The 22,954-nt window shown below is 43.4% G+C and overlaps 1 protein-coding gene across 1 annotated transcript; it reads left to right on the top strand.

Moving 5' to 3' along the window:
• Positions 1–2,808: 2,808 nt before the first annotated feature.
• LOC131105294 (uncharacterized) lies at positions 2,809–20,195 on the top strand. Its single transcript, XM_058053276.1, has 3 exons — positions 2,809–9,296; positions 10,906–19,347; positions 19,823–20,195. The coding sequence occupies exon 2, from the start codon at positions 10,906–10,908 to the stop codon at positions 18,106–18,108; it is 7,203 nt and encodes a 2,400-aa protein (XP_057909259.1). The 5' UTR covers positions 2,809–9,296; the 3' UTR covers positions 18,109–19,347; positions 19,823–20,195.
• Positions 20,196–22,954: the final 2,759 nt, after the last annotated feature.

The following is a 22,954-nucleotide window of genomic DNA, read 5'->3' on the forward strand; positions in this document are numbered from 1 at the left end:
CAGTCAAACTGTGTATTGACTTTGTTGTACATTGCTTCAAGGCAAGGACAGAATCCAAGTATCGTAGTTTGAAGGCGTGCCACGCCCACATCCTAAAGAGCAGCCCAAAATCCATCGGATTTTAACATTTGTGTAGTGTGCATTGATGGAACCCCTTTGGAAGAGTTTGGTGAGATATGACCCCTCGCCCCCAAATGGACGCCGCCAAGCAAAATGGCCGACTTCCTGTCGGTTTTTGAACATGGGTTCTTGAGAGTTTTTTGTGCGTACTAGCATGAGTGATGTCTCCTCCGAAAATCATGCCCATACGTGCAACGGGAGGTGAGGGATAATTATTTTAAAACTTGTAGGTGGCGCTAGTGAGTCAATTTGGCTTGGTTTTATATGGGGGCCACACCAGGGCGCCTAGGCTTGGATTGTGACCCCCCTATAAGTTTTCAACCACATGCTACATTCTGCAGGCTAATTATGACCCTTTGAGGGTCAATGGCGAGGTTTGAGCATTCACTGCCAGGCCACGCCCACCACGTGTGCTTTATTCAGATCACGGTCCATCAACAGTCTTCACCAGACTGCCAGTCAGGGACCTTGTGACCTTTATGTCCATCTGATCAATCTCCTGTCAGAAGAAGACTAATCGTTAGGCTAGTTGTTGCCAATAGGGGGGGCTGCGCCAAAATCAGGAAGTGACCTATGTGGATCGTTGAGGTGTGGTCATGATCACATGTACCAAGTACGATGAAGATAAGACCACGTGAAGCCAACTCATTAACGTTTACAGTCTGCTCAGCATGCAAGGCGACCCGCCACGCCCACATTTCATGGCGCAACCAAAAATTCCTATCATTTGAACATATCGCACCCCATGCCACTGGGGGTGCGCGAGAGTTGACGGGCACGCGAATCGACGGGCGCTAGGACCCAGCACCCGGCATCGGCGTGTCCGGTAGAAAAAAACAGAGGCGCTCGGAGCGGAATTCACCATGCACCATATTTATCCGGAAGGGGGCGATGTGGAGCGCTCCAGCCGCTTCCTGAGACTTTGTTGTGGGTCCTATAATAATAATGTCTTTACTGGAAACATCCCTTTCCAGCAAATGGGCATATTCAGGTTCTCCCCGTGTTTTCTAACACCCACGAGTACTTCATGGGTGAAGTTCATATGCAAAGTGAAATGATTGAGCAATGTATTTGTTGCTGTGTTTTGTAAAGTCTACTTAAACCTTATTACATGTGTCAAAATGAATAAAGACTGGCTTTGTAAAAATAACTAACATGTTGTGGAATACCAGATGATGGATGAAAGCTAAAGAGATTTAAACAAAGTCGCGTACGAACAAAACAAAACACGTTTAATTATGTAACATACAAAAATTCAACAATCCAAAGCACAACATAACAACAACAATTTATTAATAATACAGATAAAAAACGTTCACACTCATATTCATACCTATGGACAATTTGGAGTCGCCAATTAACCTAACATGTTTGTGGAAGGGGGGATGTTTATTTGTTTTTTTTTGTCTCTTTTCCGGACGTGTTTTTTCTGGATGTTTATCCTGTCTTTCTGTGTTTTTTTCGTCGTCTGTTTGTGTCGCACAGTCACGGGTGTCTGTTTAGAAGAAATAACACGTGAGTGACATCTAGCGGTGAAACACTATAACATTTACCGCATTAACAACTACAATATATCATCAGAATCATACATAATGTTACGCATAAACATGGCAATATTGCAACATCAACACAATATATAACTTGTCATCAATGAAATATGAAGTATCTCACCATTTGGGTTCAAACGCTGTTGCCCCTCTGCTGCGTCAATTCGCTGTTTCGCCTCTGCCAAGGCTTCCTCAAGCTGGCTGATGGTGGCTTGATTTTTTTCCACCTGTTCTGCCATTAGTTGTTTGCCCCTGACACGTCTGGCAGCGAAGCCTATGAAGGTCTCGGCCAGCACGTAACTTTGTGAATATAAGTCTTCCCGGGACACGCAAGGGTCCTGGCACGAGTACTGTCAAAACAGACAGATAACAACACATTATTCACAGTAATTGATGGTAACCCATGGCATCATGTTTTTTACGACAAAATGAAGTGTACACGGACATCGAATTGACAATAACAAATATTATTCTGTTGAAATGTAGAACTATAGAAAGAATGCAATATTTTCTAGAATCAGAATAATAATGATATGAACGAATAAAATCATCCAAATACTTACACACAACAATTGGCATTTGGTGCGCAAAGCTTGCACCTCCGGGTTGGTGGATGTGGGCGATTTCGCCGGAGAAGAAGAGCTGGCCATTCTAGACACAAAAAGAGATGATAAAATGTGCAGATGTTCACATTGACTTAAACATGAATTGCATTCAATGGTCAAAATAAGGGCAAATAATAAGAAAGCACTTACCTTTCAGCTGTGTTAATTGGGAGGCGACTGAGGTGGAAATAAGAAATGACCAAATGGCTTCTTATTTATAATACTGTGTCATGTGACCATGTCATGGGCGTGACATTGTTGGACACCAGACAGTTAGGCGACATTCTTCGACGCTCCAGATGTGTTGACGTTATTTTAATAAATTGTATATTACACCATTTCTGTTGTTTTTATAATTAATGTGATATTTTTTGCTCATGAACTGCACATCAATTCCACCTTGAAAGAGCGACAGTTCCGTAGAAAAAAACAAATATATATATATATATATATATATATATATATATATATATATATATATATCGCACAGTAACCATGTGTAATGATGTTCTTGTCACGCCCTGTGTGGGGTCCTAAGTGACAGTTTGGGTTTGAGTTTACGGTCTGGGCTTTGGTTTCCTTTTGGCACGCTCTTATTTTGGTTTGACTTCCTGTTTTTCCCTGTCTGCCTCCGTTGTCTTAGTTACCCACACCTGTCCCTAATTTGAGTGTCTATTTAGTTCTGGTGTGTGCGTCTCCCTTGGTGGGATTATTGTCGTTTGTCCGTTTGCTACCTGAGTTGCTTTTCCTGCTGCTGCAATTATTGCAAGCAATAAATATTATTTACCTGCTATTGGTCCTGCTCTCTGCATCCTGGGGTCGAACTTTAAAGCTCTCGAGCCGAACCGTGACAGTTCTAACATCACAATCTCAGCAAGTTGTAAATGAAAATGAGATGATTTTTTATTATAGAAGAAAACAAATCTGCTCCATTTACTCTGTCTTTAACAGAATGTAATAATGGACTATCAAATAGAGAAAAAATATGAACTTGATGATGTATAATGCATATTTCTTTAATCTTTTTCAGTACTTCAAGTCAATATTTGAAACAAACAAAAACCATGAAAAAATACGCTAAACATGTATTAGTCTCCTTTGACAAAGATAAAATATCTATTTCATCTTTGAACAGTAGTGACTTTACAAGAGGTGCCGGGGCCTCAAAGCGTGTGTCGAGTTATTGAGTGGGCACTTCCCGGAAGCGTGGACCGAGGGGTGATTCATTGAGGGGAGGGGCCTGAATCGATGACGTCCGAAGCCTCGCTGCCCGGCTGTACCACGTGACGGATTCCGGAAAACGTTTAGAATTTGCCGCGATGTTTTCCTATCAGTCGGCGATATAAACCCCTCAGGCTTAAACATTAAAATGTGGGGTTTTGTGGTGAGAGTCAGTCTGTTGAGCGTGTGGATAGTTTGTCGATTCATTGTCGACATGTATCAAAAAAGAGGAATCGCCTGAAACCAAAAATTGTTAATAAAAAAATATTATTGAATAAAAAAATAATTATATCTTTCATATTCTATCCAGGTTACACAAGCATACATCTTTTAGTTACACAAGCACTTTCCCTGAAACCATGGCCGCCAGGTGACATAAAACCATGATGAAGATAGCCATATCACGATACATGGCATTGATGGACAATAAAACATTCAGTATGTTATATATACTGTATATTTAATCTTACGCTTTTTAGGTTAATTAAGAGGTTCTACAATGTTTTGTAGTACATGATCATATCCTAGAGCCAAAACAGATCAGCATTTAATGCATCACACATGAAGATACAGCCGCATGTAATTCTATCCAAGGCCAGCAGGTGGTTTCGTGTGCACATGAAGCTTGAAGAAATGAATCATTTGTCAAACCAGTTGATTGAAATGGTTCAAAGCCTCACGGGGTGACATCTTGCCATCATTATTGGACATAGTCTGAGAAATCTCCATTTGAATTATATAACCTCAGGGTACATCAACATCAAAACGAGCATATGAGCATCTGGTAGAAATTGTTGCAACACATGGCTGAAATGCAGAAAGAATGACATTTTCATGACCTTAAGACACTTGAATAAACATTAACACATGAAACTTCTATACTTAGGACAGGTAAACTTCACCAACCAAAAATCACTCAGAAAGCCGCCAACAACATCCATTCATTTTCTCCTGCTTTGTCCTTACGGGTGCTGGAGCCTATCCCAGCTGTCTACGGGCGAGCGGCGGGGTACACCGTGGAATGGTGGCCAGCCAATCACAGGGCACATATAGACAACCATTCACTTTACGGGAGCCAGGCAACAACATTTCGTTGGCAAAGTCTTTGAAAGGTTTCCATAAATCCAGATCCAGCAGTACTAACTGGAACACCATAAAACTGGATGACAGGGTCTCGGGGAATCGCAGGTCTTGGCATACGTCAGTCCCATCAGATAGTAGCAGGCCTTGCTAAGATCCCCAAGATTGCTGTGGACGGTGCTGCCCTCAATCACTATGCCATCTTTTCTTGAATGCTGGTTGATCCATCCCCGGCATCCTGCAGATATTGTAAAGACAGCTGTTAGGAGTTCACGTTCAACTTGCACCTCACAAGAGAAATAGCACGTACTCTGTTCTGTTGTCCACAGCTGCTTTATGGCAGGGGTGTCAAAGTCAAGTGGACGGAGGGCTAAATAAAACATTTGGCCATAAGCCGAGGGCCGGACTGTCCAATCTTCATTAAAACCAAGATTTAACTTACTGAAAACATAACAAATATATTACCATATGATTGGATAAATAAAGCAATATTTTCTTATGACTCTGTCAGTCATTTTTAATTTCAGCCATGTCATATTATATTCTTTCATCACCGCCACACTTTGTCCACATAGAAGACACACAGGTTTTCCAGCTACCTCTGTGACATGTACTCTAACTCCCACCTTGTTTGAAAGCCCTTGTTTTCACTGTCCACCTTCCATTTAGCCATTGTTGATGGGTATCTGTAAATTAACTTTTGATGTTGTGCTAATGACTGATGCTGAATGACTGCTGAATAAATTAAGATGCCTCCCGCTATGCTCTTGCACACGCGTCCCTGTTGCATTGTGGGAAATGTAGTACAGTTTATCTGCGGGCTGAATTTAATATTAGATTAATATCATCACGCGGGCCAGGTAAAACCCTCTCGCGGGCCTGATGTGGCCTGTGGGACTTAACTTTGACATATGTGCTTTATGGCATACAAAAAGCAGCTCCATCTTTGTGTGCAATTGTTGTGGAAAAAAATTCTATCATCCTAAGTAGGATAGAGAATGCCTGAAATAAATACATAGCTCTGGTGGTTTTATTACCTTTGCAAAACAAAGGGGTCAGACAACACACAGTATGCATGGCGGTCTGTAGGTGTCTGGCCAAGAGTGGCCTCTTGGTGGGAACTTTGCTACTCCATAGCATGCAAATGAATTACATTACAATAGAAAAGAGACATTCAAAAACTGTTCAAGGGGCTGTATGTAAGATTGTGGCTATTGTGGCTGTTGCTGGAGTGAAATAAAAAAATCTGTATTGCAACTAGCAGCAGGAATGAAGCGGCAGTATCTGTTGTCACAGTGATATCTATTCAGGCTTCTGTGGCTTAAGCGGGTAGGATGGACGAGTATTTAGCTTCTTACTATCAGTCACAGTAACTAAAAGCAGAGGTCATGTCACTCAGGTGCTGTGCGGGTTATTGTTTCACTTTCACCGCCCTGACATTGTGTCTGTGCGCTGTGCACCTGCAGAAGGCTTGTTGTCACATCTTTATTTCAAATTAACATGTTTTCTTAGTCTCTGATGACAGACATATTGTGCGATATTTTGTTTACTTGATGTGAATTTCGTACATACGTACAGCTCCTTTGAGAAAGACGGGAGGAAAGGATGAGTAATAAATAGGAGGGAGAGTCAGACAAGATAAATGTCAGCTGTATGATGTGAACAGAGAATGGAGAGAAATGTGAATGAGACAGGTGGAATGATGACTATTGCAAGTAAAGTACAAATTGAATAGGTGGAGGATGGTTTTAATACCTGAAATAGATTGTTCGTCTGTGCTTGAATTCTTGCTCTGACAACATTTTTCTTCGCTGCAAACAAGGATAACAGTTTTGGTGTCCTTTCACCTCCATTCTGGCACCTTCCTCTCCTGAAAGAGAGATATGAAAGAAGATACAAAAAATCAGTGACAACAAAAAGTGAAGTGCATACTTAAGTATAACTGTGAAACATACAGTAGTTGTTTACAGTCCATAATGTGTTTAACACAAAAGATCCAAATACTCACCTGTGAGACATTAAACAAGGTAGGCCACCTGTGCTTCATGTCACTGATGCTCATGTGTATGTTGTATGTTCCTCTATGTGCAAAAGTTCTCCACATCAAGTCCTTAATGACTGGGCTGTCGCTCTTCTTTAATTGGTGATTAGTTGGTTTTGGTTCAGCTCCTGGAGGATAGCGAGGAAGAATACCACTTCACCACTGTTCCATGTTTTAAGGGAGCAAGGACATCTTAAATGAAGACAGGGTACTTACAGCCACATCCATAAATACTGTGCTTGACTTGGTAATGCTTGAGAAGCTCCCCTTTTGAAGTATCCTCCAATGTGCAGCGCCTACATTGCCAGGCCACGGGCCGCCACCTTAAAAAGGAGCATAAACAGTGTTAGGATGGTTTGTTTTTAAAAGTGCTGTCTAATTTCATGTACATCGTTTTTGGATTGCGTTTTAAATCCACAGTTGTAAAGAATGAATTAAAATGCACATTCATTCATGCATTCATTTTCGATTGCTCATCGATTGCTGTGAGGTCTGCACGCTAATCACTTGCCTGCCAAAAATGCACATTGACATGAATTATATCTGCAAATATAATTACAAAATACATGCATTAATTCATAATTTGAATTAATATTTTGTATATGAAACCATGAATAAATAATTTTAATGAATACTGTTGCCCATCTCTGTGTGGAGTTTGCATGTTCTCCCCGTGCATGCGTGGGTTTTCTCCGGGTACTCCGGTTTCCTCCCACATTCCAAAAACATGCAAATTTAATTCTAAGTAGACTCCAGCACCCCGCGCGACCTTCGTGGGGGTGAGCGGTAGAAAACGAATGTTGAATACTCTTGTACTATAATTGTAATGAGCTCCGGAAGTACCTTGGCTGTTCCCACAAGAGCTTCCCATCGGAGCATATCGACATCACGTCATGTTACAAAAACAATGTAGAACTAAGCAAAACACGGCGTACACACATAAAGAGAGCGCGGTTAAAAGCTTAACTTTTCCGGTTCGATGGTCCGTTACCTGTTAAAGTATGTTCGCCCAACGAACCATGTTAGCTGAGCAATTTGGTGGCTAGCAAACATAGCTAAAGTTAGCTTACGCACAACAGAATAGCGGTGACATTAAAAAACAACACCCAGCGCATTTGAAGGAAGACGGGGTCGCTATTAGTTTAAAAATTGCAAGTGCTGTACTTACCGATGTGTTCTCGTCCATATAACTTGCCGTGTTTTGATACCTTCGGGCTGTTGTTGTGTTGCCGGAAACTGTACCATAGACCTATCATAACTCCACCCCTTTGGCCGCGAAGGGGGCACGTCATGACGGTCTACGTCACCAAGCTTAAGCTCTGGACTTAAGCATTTATTTATGTAAGCGATTAAATGATTTTCAGAGATTTTACAAAGTTAGTAAACTTTATTATTGTTATATTTAATAAGGCTCTGGGTCATTTTCTGAGTGTAGTATTTTGTACATCATTCTAATCGGTCAGATCCTTTCGACAACCATTTGTTTACGTTTTATTCTGAAGCAGTGCGTTGCGGTGTGTGGAATGCATTGGAACATTTTGCTCTTTATGGAAAAGTGGTTGGCTCTTAAAAGAGCCTTTGTGGTGAATCTACTGCAGATTTGCAGCGATTTCTCGGCGGAAGTTGAGATAGAGCGCCTCATTTCCCCTCTCGTTGAGATGGCAACCGTCGGCAAGCAAGTCGTGGACAGAGACGTTCGAGTGCGGGATGCGCTTCATGCCGCGTTGTCGTAGGAAGCCGCCAAGGACTCGGTTAATCCTTTTCCTCGCATTGTCCAGTCCACGTCCTGTGGGTGCCGTCTGGTAACGCCAGTTCCAACGAGGCAAGATATCCGAAAACATCACCACCGTGCCGGGTAGCAAGTGGATGATGTAGTCGAGATCCGCCATCATTTTAAGGAGAAGCCGGCGGCAATTTTGGCCGCCGAAGCCAAAACTATTGCCACCAAGGTGTATGAGCAGCAACTGTGGAGGTGTCGCTCCCGTTTGCAGCTTCTGGTGTATAAAAGGCACCAGATGTTCCCACCTCCTGCCGCCTTGTCCATGCCAGGTGACTTGGCAAGGGAGGCCGAAATTCGGATCTCGGCGGTGCAGCCTGACGTGTCTTTCCAGCCGGGTCACAATGGAGCTGCCGATGAGCCACAACGTTGTCCTCTGCGTCCCGTTCATCGTTATGCCGATAGTTGCACTTGCAGCTTATTTATACAGTGAGCACGCAATGCCATTGGCTAGTTTTCCCTCCGTTCGTCCACGTAAACATTGTTTGGTTTAATTCAATTTCAAATTACATTCATTCCGCCAATAGCTGATCGATTGATAGGTGAGTGAGGCACGATTGGTCAATTTAAAAAATATTGACCCGCCCAACTTTCACATTACATTCAATCAGACGATCGCTGATAGGTTGTTTGTTTGGTGACTTATGATTGGTCATTTATCCAAAGGCGGAGCCTGACAGGTTGGTTTTGTGAGCTACGATTGGTCAGTTCTTCCACGGTGTGGTGCACGGTGCTATAAATGCTGCTTCGCGTGCCCGCTTCCCCCCCCTTTCTGCTCGACCGAACAGAAAACTTTTCGAGAGAACGCTTTTTGCATTGCCTCAGACAAAGACAAAGACAAAGGACCTAAATTCGACGGAAACTGCAGTTTGCCATTGTGTTGGACTTCATCTGCTGACATAGAGGTGAGTTTTTTTTAATAGACTTAGTAAACTGAAATATATTCATTTGTAAGAATGAGCGCCATCGCAGGAATGCACGTCCGGTTGGAGCTTAACTCCATTTTGTTTTTTCTTCGGCTTTTTCTCCACATGTGTATAATTTTATGTATTTGTATGTTGTCGTTGGTGTCGCCGCAAGGTAACTGCATGTTTGGGATACACTAACGGTCGGAACTTAACTCAATATAGCTCAAGTTATATTCGGTGGTGCTGCACGTAGGCCGCTTGTTCAGGATACACGAACGGTCAGAGCTTAACGCTGTATAGCGAAAATTATATTCGTTGTTGCCGCACCTTAAACGAGCCGTTAGCGGGCAAATTGGCGGCACTGATGACACAGGCCCCGAAATGGCGGCGTCGTAAATGGCGTCGTTGATGCCACAGGCCCCAAAATGGCGATCGCCCCCCCCCCCCCGCGCCATCTTATCGCAGCGGGCGGGGAGAAAATAAATTCTCACGGAAGGTTTTCAACTTTTTTACCTGTTTTCTCTGTTTCCAATGATTTTAACCCCCGTCACTCATCTAAACCACTACCGCGTTGCGGAGGAGAAGACGCCCACCTTACGTTTTCTTCATTTTTCTTGTTTGCAATGATTAATCCGTCATTCATCCAAAGGGCCACACCCAAGTGTGCATGTGCCCACTCAAACGCACACAATATGAGGGGGGTGGGGGAAGATGGTGCTCTTGCAGTAAAACACACAGCTGGTGTTTATTTATTTGTTTTCTGCATAATAGTTGTATTTATTGACAAAGTTTGATTTATCATTTTATCTCTGTGTGGAGTTTGCATGTATTCTGTGCGTGTGTGTTTCTCTGTGTACCCCCTCCCCCACTGGCGACTCCAAATTGTCCATATGCATTAATGTGACTGTCAATGGTTGTCTCTGTGACCCATGCTTGGCTGGTGAGCAGTGTGTAGTCCACCTCTTGCCAGCTGGGGTAGGCTCCAGCATGCCCACGACCCTTGTGAGGATAAGCAGCACAGAAAATAAATGGATTTATTCATTCATTTTCTACCGCTGCTGCAGGAGCCTATCCCAGTTGTATTCAGGCGAGAGGCAGGTACATCCTGGTTGTCAACCAATCACAGGGCACATAGAGACAACCATTTATACTCACTTTCATTTGACCCCCACCCCACACACACACTCCATATTGTCTGTGGCCATGAATGTGACTTTGAATGGTTGTCTGTGTGCCCTGTGTTTTGCTGGTGACCAGGATGTAGTCCACCTCTCGCCTGAATATAGCTGTTGGTAGGCTCCAGCATGCCCGCGACCCTTGTGAGGATAGGCAGTACGTAAAATGTATGGATATGTTCATTCATTTTCTGCTGCTGGAGTCTATCCCAGTTGTATTCGGGCGAGAGGAGGGGTACATCCTGGTTGTCAGCCAATCACAGGGCACGTATAGACAACCATTCACACCCACTTTCTTGCCTATGGACAATATGGCATCGCAAAAAAAAATCCCACGCACACACGGGGTAACCAGAGAGCATGGAAAAGAGCATTTAGAAGCTTAAGTACATGGCGTGTGAACTGACATTGATTTCATTGTTTTCTTTTAGATGCCACGAAAGAAGGGTTTCCGTATGCGACGCACACCCAGGGCTGCCCAAGCTGTTGATTGTGCAGTTGCAACAAAAGGTAGGGAAGAAGTATCTTCACTGTCACCAGTGGAGGTACCAACAGGTGGGTTACAAAAGGTGGTAAAAGGGTCATTTCATCAAGGCAATACAAGGTTTAAGTATGCAGGAACACAGTGTATGGCGATTGCCTTTTGTGCCACTGCTTTACACAGTATTAAAAATGTCTTGTTGTGGGATACTGCTGATCTTGACATGGCTGTTGTTGAAGGCGATCAGTTGTATACCACTCTAAGGGAACGTCACGTAATTTGTCACCAATCCCACTTTTTGTGTGCCACAGAATTGCCCAAACAGGAGGTGATTGCTGGACACAAATTAGAGTTTTGTGTGAAGGATGATTATGCTTTAGGTGATGTCAATGTAGTTTCCAGCTATTATATTGAAAACGGGATTCATGTCACTTTGCATGATGCTTTGCAAACAATGTTTGGCAAGTACAGCACATGCATTCTTACAGTTTGCCAAAGTAGTTGTGCCATCATTTGTGTTGCTGGTCAGTATTGTCTGGTGGATTCGCACTCGCGCAGCTGTAATGGCATGGTGTGCAGTGATGGAACCAGTGTTGTTCTGTGTTTTGGTGGTCTTGGTGCCCTTGCTAATCACATTAGCAATTTGGCTGCAGGGTTTGGAGGAGCAGAGAAACTTTTTGAGATAGCTGGTGTTGTTGTGACTGTTGTGGCTGACAGGAAACGTCACTTGGAGATGACTGGTGATGATGGCAAAAAGTTTAAAATGGCTGACATTTCTAGTACATGTGCATCTGATGTTGAGGTCATCAGTGTTGTTACCACACAGCATGCCTTTTGTCCAATGCTTCAAAATGACTCCAAAGATGTGTGCCAACTTTTGAATATAGATTGTGAAGTCAAAACTGTGCCTGTCAATTTGCGTCTTGGACCCTTGGGAGCTCCCTGTAAAAAGGAGAGCATTGTTGCTGATGGCAACTGTTTTTTCCGTGCCATATCACAAGCGGTGAGTGGCACACAGAAAAATCACAGAAAAATTAGACTCCATGTGGTTAAACATATGGAAAAGCACTGTGAAGATTATGAGAAGCTTCTCAGGAGTGAGTACAATAGTTTGACAGAGTATATTAGTGTTTCCAAAATGAAATATGTCAATAGCTGGGCAACTGAGGTGGAAATTCAGGCTGCAGCGGATAGTTTAAGAATAAATATCTTTACTTTTTACGGTGGTCGTTGGTTGAGATATAGCTCAACGTCAGAATCCAGTCGTGGGATTTATTTGGACAACTCGAGTGGTAATCACTACGAGTGTGTGACATGTGTCAATGAGGGTCAGTTAGGAAGTTGCTTTGGCATTTGTCAGAATGGTACATCTCAGGTCAGTCAGTATGGTACCAGGTCACATCGGCATCAAGTAATTTGCGCTGATAGTGAAGTAGCAGTTGGTTTGAATGATGTTGTTGAAACAGGCAAAGAAAAACATCAGTCCATGGTTCCACGTGTAAGCCCGTCCAAATATCTAAAAAGGAAAAGGGCCCTGGACAACAGATGTAAATATGTCGCTGACATGAGCATAAGGGAGACAAAGAAGGTAATGACTATGAAGAATTACAGAGAACAAGCAGTCTTTAGGCAGAGAAAGAAGACGAGGAGTGTTGAAAAGTATAGAAATGATGTCATTCATAAAAATAGAGTTAAAACATCTAGCATCTATAAGTATAGAAGTGACAGCTTGCATCGGGCCAGGGTCATTATGCAGGGCGTCAAAAAATATAAAATGGATACAAGGCACCGGGCCAGTGTCAAACTAGCCAGTATGAAGAAATATCACAGTAATTTAGAACGCAAAATGCGTGTCATTGCAGATGTCAAGGCACGAAGGCATGCTGCAAAGTTGCGAGAGGAAGAATTTGATGTTGTTGTAGAGAATTTTTTAGAGAAGGTGAAGAATGGGCCCCAGTTTGTCTGCTGTGTGTGCCATAGGTTGATGTTTAAACATCAGGTCCTGCAGTGTCACAGAGAGCATTACAGCAAAAGTGCAAGTGCTTCTCTTGTGAACACGTGCATTAATGAGGATTATTTGCACAAATGTAGTGCAGAGTGCACAGTACCATGTGTGTTGGTGGAGTCTGGTAGAGGGCAGCTGTGGGTTTGCTACACTTGCCATTACAAGATTAGCAAAGGGGAATTCCCACCTGAATGTGTGGCAAATAATTTGGGGGTGGACCCGATTCCTCTTGAGCTGGATTGTCTGAACAGTTTAGAGCAGCATTTAATTGCACTAAATATCCCCTTCATGAAAATGCTTGCGTTGCCTAAAGGGGGGCAAAATGGTGTCCATGGGCCTGTGACTTGTGTTCCGGCCAATGTAGTTGAAACGACAAATTTGTTGCCACGGTCCAATATGGAAGGCTCTATGCTCCGTGTCAAGCTCAAAAGAAAGTTAACTTACAAAGGACACTACGAGTACCATTTTGTAGACAGCATGCACATTCGTGAAGCCTTGAGGTATCTGAAAGAGTCAAATGTGCATTATGAAGATATAGAGTACAACGAGGAGTGGGTCAATGACTTTTGTAGGGAACCTGATGCCTCTCAGGTGGAGGACAGTGTTCCTGCAGTAGATGTCACACCGCCTCTAGATGCAGAAGATGAGCTTCTCCATGATAGACAGCAACACTGCATGTTTCAGGACACATGTTTAATGCCAGTTGACATTGGTCAGGAAGCGCTAGATCAGTATTACGACAATATATTGAATGTGGCTCCGGCAGAAGGCAATAATCCTGTGAGGTTGCTTTCTGACCATTCGAATGAAGCTAGATGTTTCCCTGTGTTGTTTCCACATGGTCGTTTCACGTTTCATGACACTCGACAATATAGACTGACTGCATCCAGATATTTCAATAATCGTATCATGCATGCTGATAAGCGGTTTGGGCAGAATGTGGAATACATATTCTATGCTCAGTACTTGTGTGAACTTGTGCAGGTGGTGTCGAGCATTTCCATTGCTTTACGCAAAGGAATTGCTGGTTTGGTGGCAAAAATGGCCAAGGATTTGTTGACCAACGATGAGTCGTTAAAGACATTGTTGGAATGTGACCAGGGCTATCGTTTTCTGAAGCCCATCAGAGGCACTCCAGCCTTTTGGCAGAGTACGCAGCGCGATATTTTGGCTTGTGTGCGTCAGCTTGGTGTTCCCACGTGGTTTTGCTCTTTTTCGTCTGCTGATTTACGGTGGCAAAACTTGGTAGACTGTGTTTTGAGGCAAGAGGGTAGAACGCAAACGGCTGCAGAGTTGGAGTGGGCTGACAGGTGTGATTTGTTGAGACGGAATCCTGTGACTGCTGCACGGATGTTTGATTTCCGGTGGCATGTCTTTCTCAGAGAGGTGATAATGTCTTCGAGCCAACCGATTGGCAAAGTTGTAGACTATTTTTACCAGGTGGAATTTCAGCAGCGTGGTTCCCCGCATGTACATTGTTTGTTCTGGGTCGAGAATGCCCCACGTATTGAAGTGAACTCAGATGAAGAAGTCACAAAGTTTATTGATAGATATGTTACTTGTGAATTGCAGCCACAGGATGAAGGATTGACAGAGACAGTGTCTTCCGTACAGCAGCATTCTAAGAGACACTCTAAAACGTGCAAAAAGAAGAACACAGTGTGTCGTTTCGGTTTTCCCAAACCTGTGTCAGGACGAACATTTATTAGCCATCAGTTTGAGGGACAGGGACAAAAAACATGCACTTGTCAGGTTAGCCAATCAACCGGTGTTAAAACATGCACATGTCCAAAAGCATCCCAAAATGCCGTAAACATGAAAGCAGAAGAGGCGTCGGAAATCATAAAATCCATTAAAACAGCCCTGGCTGACGAGAACCACGCATATCAAAGCGTGGAACATTTGTTCCATAGTCTCGGTATAACACAAAATACTTTTGAGGCCGCACATCGCCGCTTGGGTCGTCGTACGGAAGTCATAATGAAGCGTCAAATCAATGAGGTTTGGATCAATCCATACAGCAAACCTCTGCTTAAATGCTGGAATGCTAATATGGACATCCAGTATGTCGTTGATGCGTATGCGTGCGTGGTTTATATAATCTCGTATATTTCCAAAGCTGAGAGGGAGATTGGATTGCTGCTGAGTAATGCCCAGAAAGAAGCATCCAAACAGGCAAACGTCAGTGCCAAAGAGGCCTTAAAAAGTCTTGGCAGTGTGTACTTGCACAATAGAGACGTGTGTGCACAAGAGGCCGTTTACCGGGTGACAAATATGCATCTTAAGGAATGCTCGCGCAAAGTAGTTTTTGTTCCAACAGGGGACAATGTGGTCAAAATGAGTTTGCCTGTGAGTGTTTTGCGTCAAAAAGCTTCATCGGCCGAATTAACAACGGAAGACATGTGGATGACCAGCATTGTCGACCGTTATAAAAACAGACCAAACGACGACACGTTTAATGACATGTGCTTGGCACAATTTGCTTCGGAATACCGCATCATTAGCAAAAACGAAAGGTCGGCATCCAAAATAGAACTTAAAAACAACTACGGACATGTGACAAAACGTACACGGACTAAACCTGCCGTAGTACGCTCTGCGCGCTTTTCAGAAACCAAAAACCCTGAGTTGTATTATCGTAGCCTTTTGCAGTTGTATCTGCCATACCGGGTGGATTTGCAGTTAAGACCTGCCAACTGCCCAACATTTGAAGAGTTTTACAACAACGGTGCAATCAGATTAAATGACGGGTCGATGCATTCTGTCCGATCCATCGTGGATGTAAATCAACAACACTTTGACAGTAGCGGGGATGAACTGGACAGCATCCAAAGATCTATTGATCACAGCGGTGTTGCTGAGGATGCGTGGTGTCTGCTGTGTCCAGAGCAAGAATTGGAAAGGCTACAATGCGAAGAAGAACGCCGGAAAAAACAACAGTTGGTCGAAGAAGAGGCAGAAGTAATACCTGACTTGGCAAATGAAAATAGAACCGCTCTAAACTTACAAAAGCAAAAGTCAATGAGTCGAAATGATGGCTTGGCATTAATCCGCTCCCTAAATAATACTCAAATGGACATTTTTTACAAAATTAGACAGTGGTGCCTTGATAAAGTAGGTGGGAGAAAACCCGAGCCTTTACACTTATTCATCACAGGTGGTGCCGGGACAGGAAAAAGCCACCTAATTAAAGCCATCCAATATGAGGCTACCAGGTTGTTGTCAACAATGTGTCGGCAACCGGACAATATTTCTGTCTGTCTAGCTGCACCAACAGGGATTGCTGCTTACAATTTGAATGCCACAACAATACACAGCACCTTGAGCATTGGCAAGGATACCCGTTTGCCTTACACACCACTGGGTGAGGAAACGGTGAATTCCTTGCGTGCCAAGTTTGCGGACCTCCAAATTTTGATTATTGATGAAATATCGATGGTTGATCACAAGTTGTTGACGTACATTCATGGTAGACTCCGACAAATTAAGCAAACCGGTGACTATGCTGCATTTGGCAACGTCAGCATCATCGCCGTCGGGGATTTTTACCAGTTACCGCCAGTCAAAGGAAAGCCTCTTTATGTCGAAGACGCCACTTTCAACTTGTGGACAAATCTTTTCAGTGTTGTCGAACTGACAACGATAGTCCGGCAAAAAGATAATCAGTTTGCAGCATTGCTAAATAGACTCCGCAAACATCCAAAAGGTGCGGCGTTGTTGGAAACAGACATAGAACTTTTGAAACAGCGCGAAACGGGTGAGGTCAGCTCCGCGTTACATGTGTTTCCAACCAATCAACAAGTAAACGAATACAATCTAAAACAGCTTTTCAGGATCTGTCCGGAGTACACAACAATAAAAGCTGAGGATTTCAGCCAAAACAAAAAATCCGGTAAATTAGAAAGAAAAGTAGGGCACCACAGCAAGGTTTACAACACGTGTTTAGAGGAAACTCTGCACATCGCTAAAGATGCACGTGTAATGCTTTGCAAAAACATCGATATTGACGACGGCTTAGTTAACGGGGTTAGTGGCACTGTCTCTGATGTTCTTTTCCAAAAGGATGACACATTTCCGAGTAAGATCTATATAAAGTTTGATGATGCCAAAGTAGGTCAACAAAGGCGCGCACAAACTGCTGAGTCTGTCACGCTAAAAGACAGTACATTTATTCTGCCAGAGGAAGAAAAAGTAACTAAAAGCGGTGGCATGCGTCGCCAGTTCCCTCTGAAGCTCGCTTGGGCTTGCACGGTACATAAAGTCCAGGGTGTTACCGTGAGCAATGTAGTTGTGTCTCTAGACAGGGTGTTTTCCGCAGGGCAGGCGTATGTTGCATTGAGTCGGGTCACAGCTTTAGACGGTTTGATTATTGAAAAGTTTAATGCCGAAAAGATTTACTGTAATGATGCCATTAAGAATGCTGTAGGTAGGATGCCAGCATTTTTGACAGAAAGTGAACCAACACAAACAAATGTACAACCACCACATTTCACAATTTATTTGATGAATGTCCAAAATTTGACAAAACATGCGTCAGATTTGGCAGCATGTACACAGCACCTGCAGCCTAACTGCATCGCTGTGACAGAAACGTGGCTGCCAACGGCATGTACACCCAGGAGTGTAACCATTCCTGGGTATCATTTCCATAGCCAACCACGATGTTTGTCTTACTCCAGCAGTAACCCTGCTTTGGTAGAATTACAAGGGCAACAGCATGGCGGAGTTGGCATGTACATTGCAGACCACCTGCACTGTTGTGTTGTCTCCGCCCCAAACTTCAACTTGGAAGTTTTACTGGTGAACTGCTCCGCACCCAGTGTGTTAATAGCAGTTGTGTATCGACCACCCTCCTATCCAATGGCGTTGTTTCAAGGTCACCTTGGCACGCTGCTGGATTGGTTGCACCAGAAGTACGCCAGCATTGTCGTACTGGGAGATTTTAATGAAAATTTGTTAAAATCTTCCACTATCAGCACATTCATGGCTAGGAAAGGGTTCTGCCAGTCAGTCAAACATCCTACCACAGAAAAGGGTACATTAATTGACCATGTATATGTCAAAACATCACACTTTGATGTAGAATCGGTTGTGATGCCCACTTATTTCAGTGATCATGAAGGGATTTTGTGCTCTTTTAAACACTAAATTTAAAACGCACACACATACACATTCCACTTCAGCATTCTTCTGGCAGTCTTATAGTGTAAGTGTAGTGTATAGTGTAAAATAGGTTTAGGTTCAACCAGTGGACAATTTACAATCCACGAGTTTACTTGCCCACAAGAACGGTGTATTGTATTTGTCAATCACGGAATAAAAGTGAAATCACTGGTCATAGTTAAGATCCCAGTTTCTGTTTAGGATAGGAAGTATTTTCCTTATTTGTCAAACCAGTAAATTAACATGTACATAATGTAAACATGTACATAATGTAAATATGTACATAATGTAAATATGTACATAATGTAAATATGTAAATATTGTAACATCTGCATAGATTTTAAATAGTATACATATTGTATATATGTAAATATGGAAATATGTAAATGTGTATATATGTAAATGTGTATATATGTAAATGTGTATATATGTAAATAGTACCTGATGAAATGATCCCAGTGCTGCCTCACTCACCTGTCCTCTTGTCTTGATAGTTACCGCCTGTCTGCCTTAAAGTTAAATACAAAAGGGATTCAAACCTTTTTCAACAGTTATTTTTCCAACCAAATTGTATTAGTCAATCACTGGTGCAAAATTCAACCACTGCCCAAAATTAAGAATCAAAGGGATTAAAACTAAGACTTTTCTGAACACGTTGGTATTTTTCTAACCAGTGGACATTTTCCAATCCGCGAGTTTACTCTTCCGAGAACGGTGGATTGTGTTTGTCAATCACTGGCGAAAAATACGTTTTTTCAGACACGGTAATGCAAACAATGAGGGCAATGTAAATATGTAAATGAATATGTGAATATGTAAAGATGTAAACTTGTAAAGATGTAAATATGTAAATATGTAAATATGTAAACATGTAAATATGTAAATATGTAAACATGTGAATATGTAAATATGTGAATGTATATTGTGACTAACCTCTGCTCTTGTCTTTCTAGTTGCCGCCTGTCTTCAGTTCCACACGCATCCTCTTTATATTAAACATAGTAGCAGTAGAAGTGCATGCGTATGTTAACATAGTAGCAGTAGAGGTACATGCGTAGATTTAACATAGTAGCAGTAGAATAGCATAGAAGTAAAACTAATCCCATAAGTGCATCATACCAACTATTATAATAGCAATGTAGTCGTTTGCATGCATGTGAGGTTTCATCAACAGGACAAGACCCCTCTGACGGTGTGAGTGTCCTCTGACAACTGCTGCATGTGGTAAGATATGGAGCTGTTTTCACTATTCATATTGGTCAAATTCTGTTCATGTGTGAAACACTTGACTTTTTTGCCACTTGACATTATACTCATGTGATTTCTCCCGATACGTAAACCGAGCTCCAGACCACAAGTTAAACTTTGCTTAGTAAATAAAATACATCTTGAAATGTTGCCAGTCACATAAAACATTTTCTTTTTGACCAAGTAGCTTTAATTAGCTGGACGTTGGAAACACCTCCACTATGCTAAATGGGACAAGGAATCTTACATGAGTTTATGTTCTGCAGGGGAAAAATGTTAACCTGTTAACCAAAATGTATGGGGGCCTTGTGCTTGTGCTACTAAAATTATACATAGAATGCCATGGTACTTGTAGTAAAAAAAACCTTCCTCATGCTGTCTTCGTTGACCTTTTTATATGATCATAGCAAGTTTACTAACGCATTTGTTTCACGCTTTGTCTGACCTGTAGTGAATGCTGGCTGCTTCCAGAGGAGCTCCCACCATTGCACCTTGACATCCACCCATTGCTGACGGGATAGGATACTGGTGATTCCAGGAACTGGTCATCATGGGACTGCAACTACTGATCCTTTCCTCCACCCATTCTTAACCCTCTGTCCTTTCTTCACCACTGTCTACCTACCATCTCTCCGTCATCCCTCTCAACCCAACCGGTCGAGACAGAAGGCCGCCCCATAGAGCCTGGGTTCTGTCCAAGGTTTCTCAAAGAGTTTTTCCTTGCCTCCGTTGCCAAGTGCTTGCTCGTGTGGGGTTCAGTTGGTTCTCTTTCTAGATAACTTCCATATGATGATTAGAATTGGCACTATATCAAATAAATTGGCTTGACATAACTGCTTTTGTCATTTCTGCATGTTTAGTACATAACCCCACACGTGTTCATTCATAGTTTAGACAATCTACAATGTCAACTCTGTCTCTGCTGCTATCCTGCAAAACACTCCACCCACTTGGACCCTGGGTGGACCACAGAGATGCTTCACAGACCAAGGACCCAACCAGCAATCGTGGAGTCCACCAGCATGGCACATCAAAATATAGCTGGGATTGGTTCCAGCACACCTATGACCCATGTGGAGGATGAACAGCATAGAAGGATGGTATAATGATGAATGTCAGCATAATTGTGTCCATAATTGACTGTGTGGAAGGGTGTTATGACAGATATTGACAACTCTTTCAAAGGTGGGTATGTGGTCATGTCCTGTTTGATCTCACAACTCCCTAAAAGTCTTGGGACAGACAGACCATGTAGAATGTAGTTCTACTTTTCCAGAGGTTGGTGGCGCTATACAGTCTAAGGTGGGTACATGGTCATGTCCTGTCTGCCACCATAGAAAAAAATCAGACCGTATAGAATGGAGTTATACAATTCAAACAGTTGGTGGCGCTATATGTACAGACTGATTTTCCTTCCATGTGTAAGGAAGTTACGGCAGATAGACATTTCAACCAGTTGGTGGCGCTATAGAGTATGTACACACAGTATAACAAACTAGAGATTGACCCAACACCAAAAAAAAATTCAAGACAATCTGACCATGAATCAGGAAGTTACGGCAGATGTACAGCTCTGCCTGTTGGTGGTGCTCTGGTCATAGACCACCAGAAAAAATTTGGGGCAGATCCGACCATGCGTAAGGAAGTTACAGCTGATATACGTTTCCACCAGTTGGTGGCGCTATACAGTCTATGTACACACAGTATAACAGACCAGAGATTGACCCAACACACCAAAAAAAATTTCAAGACAATCTGACCATGAATCAGGAAGTTACGGCAGATATACATTTCCACCAGTTGGTGGCGCTATAGAGTCCATATACACACACAGTCACAGACTGGAGGGTGACCGAACCCACCCAAAAAAATTAGGAGACGATCCGACCATGCGTAAGGAAGTTACGGCAGATATACATTTCCACCAGTTGGTGGCGCTGTGTTTTGAACATGGGTTCTGGAGCGTTAGGTGCGTTCTGTCATGATAGACTTCTCCACCGAAAATCATAGCGATACGTGCAACGGGTGGCGAGGGATAATGAATTGAAACTTCTAGGTGGCGCTAGTGTGTCAATTTAGATTGGTGTCACATGGGAGCACCACCAGGGCGCTCAGGCCTGGATTCTGACCTTACGTGTAAGATTTCAGCAGCCTGTGACCTTCTGCGGGCAAAATATGAGCCTTCGATGGTCAATGGCGAAGGCTGACCATTCGCCGTGGCCACGCCCACCACATGTGCTTTACACACATCATAGTCCATCGACTGACATCATCAGTCTGTCAGTCAAACTGTGTATTGACTTTGATGTACATTGCTTCAAGGCAAGGCCAGACACCAGGCAGGGCCAGATAAGGTAAAAGTTAAGGTTAAAGTAAAAGTTTGGTGGCGTGCCACGCCCACATCCTAAGTAGCAGCCCAAAATCCTTCGCAATTTAACGTGGGCCATCCGTCTAGTGTCCGTTGATGCTACAACGGACTCATTCGGTCAAACCCCCTAGGAGGAGTTCGTCGAGATACGACCCCTACATCCTCCCCCAAATGGCCGCCGCCACCTAAAATGGCCGACTTCCTGTTGGTTTTAGAACATGGGTTCTTGAGACTTTTTTGTGCGTCCTGTCACGAGTGATGTCTCCTCCGAAAATCATGCCCATACGTGCAACGGGAGGCGAGGGATAATTATTTTAAAACTTGTAGGTGGCGCTAGTGAGTCAATTTGGCTTGGTTTCAAATGGGGGCCCCACCAGGGCCCTCAGGCCTGGAATCTGCCCCCCCTTATGAGTTTTCAAGCACATGCGACCTTCTGCGGGCGAATGATGACCCTTTCTTTGTAAACGGCGAGGCCTGAGCATTCGCCGCCAGGCCACGCCCACCACGTGCGCTTTTCCTGCATCATGCTCCATCAACAGGCTTCACCAGGCTGTCAGGCAGTGACCTTGTGACCTCGGTGTTCATCTGATGAATCTCCTGCCAGAAAAGGCCTCATGTAGATCACATGCCTTTAGCCTGTCGCCAATAGGTGGCGCTGCGACGAAATCAAGAAGTGACCTACGGGGACCTTCGGGGCGGGGCCATGATCACATGTACCAAGTATGATGAAGATCTGACCACGTGGAGCCAAGTTATTCACGTCTACAGTTACGCTCAGCGTGCAAGGCCCGGACAGATGAAAAAGGGCAAAATTTGGGGGCGTGCCACGCCCACATCGTACGGAATATCCCAAAATCCTTCGCAATTTAACGTCGGCCATCCGTCTAGTGTCCGTTGATGCAACAACGGACTCATTCGGTCAAACCCCCTAGGAGGAGTTCGTCGAGATACGACCCCAACTTCTGGCCCGAAAAAGGCCGGCGCCATCCAAAATGGCCGACTTCCTGTTCGTTTTCCAATATGGGTTCTTGAGACTTTTTGGTCCGTCCTGTCACGATAGACGTCTCCACCAAGTTTCGTGACGATCAGTGAAAGTGGTGGCGGGGGCTAATTTTTTTTTAAATTCAAGGTGGCGCTAGAGAGGCAATTTTGGAACATTATATTTGAAACCCATAAAATATCAAATTGTTCGCCAGACCTGATGCGCTCGCCAAA

Source organism: Doryrhamphus excisus, chromosome 17 (assembly GCF_030265055.1).
Source record: "Doryrhamphus excisus isolate RoL2022-K1 chromosome 17, RoL_Dexc_1.0, whole genome shotgun sequence".
NCBI classification, from domain to species: Eukaryota; Metazoa; Chordata; class Actinopteri; order Syngnathiformes; family Syngnathidae; genus Doryrhamphus; species Doryrhamphus excisus.

Excerpts from the sequence above, each read along its gene's own strand:
- LOC131105294 (XM_058053276.1), top strand. The coding sequence starts at position 10,906 with ATGCCACGAAAGAAGGGTTTCCGTATGCGACGCACACCCAGGGCTGCC.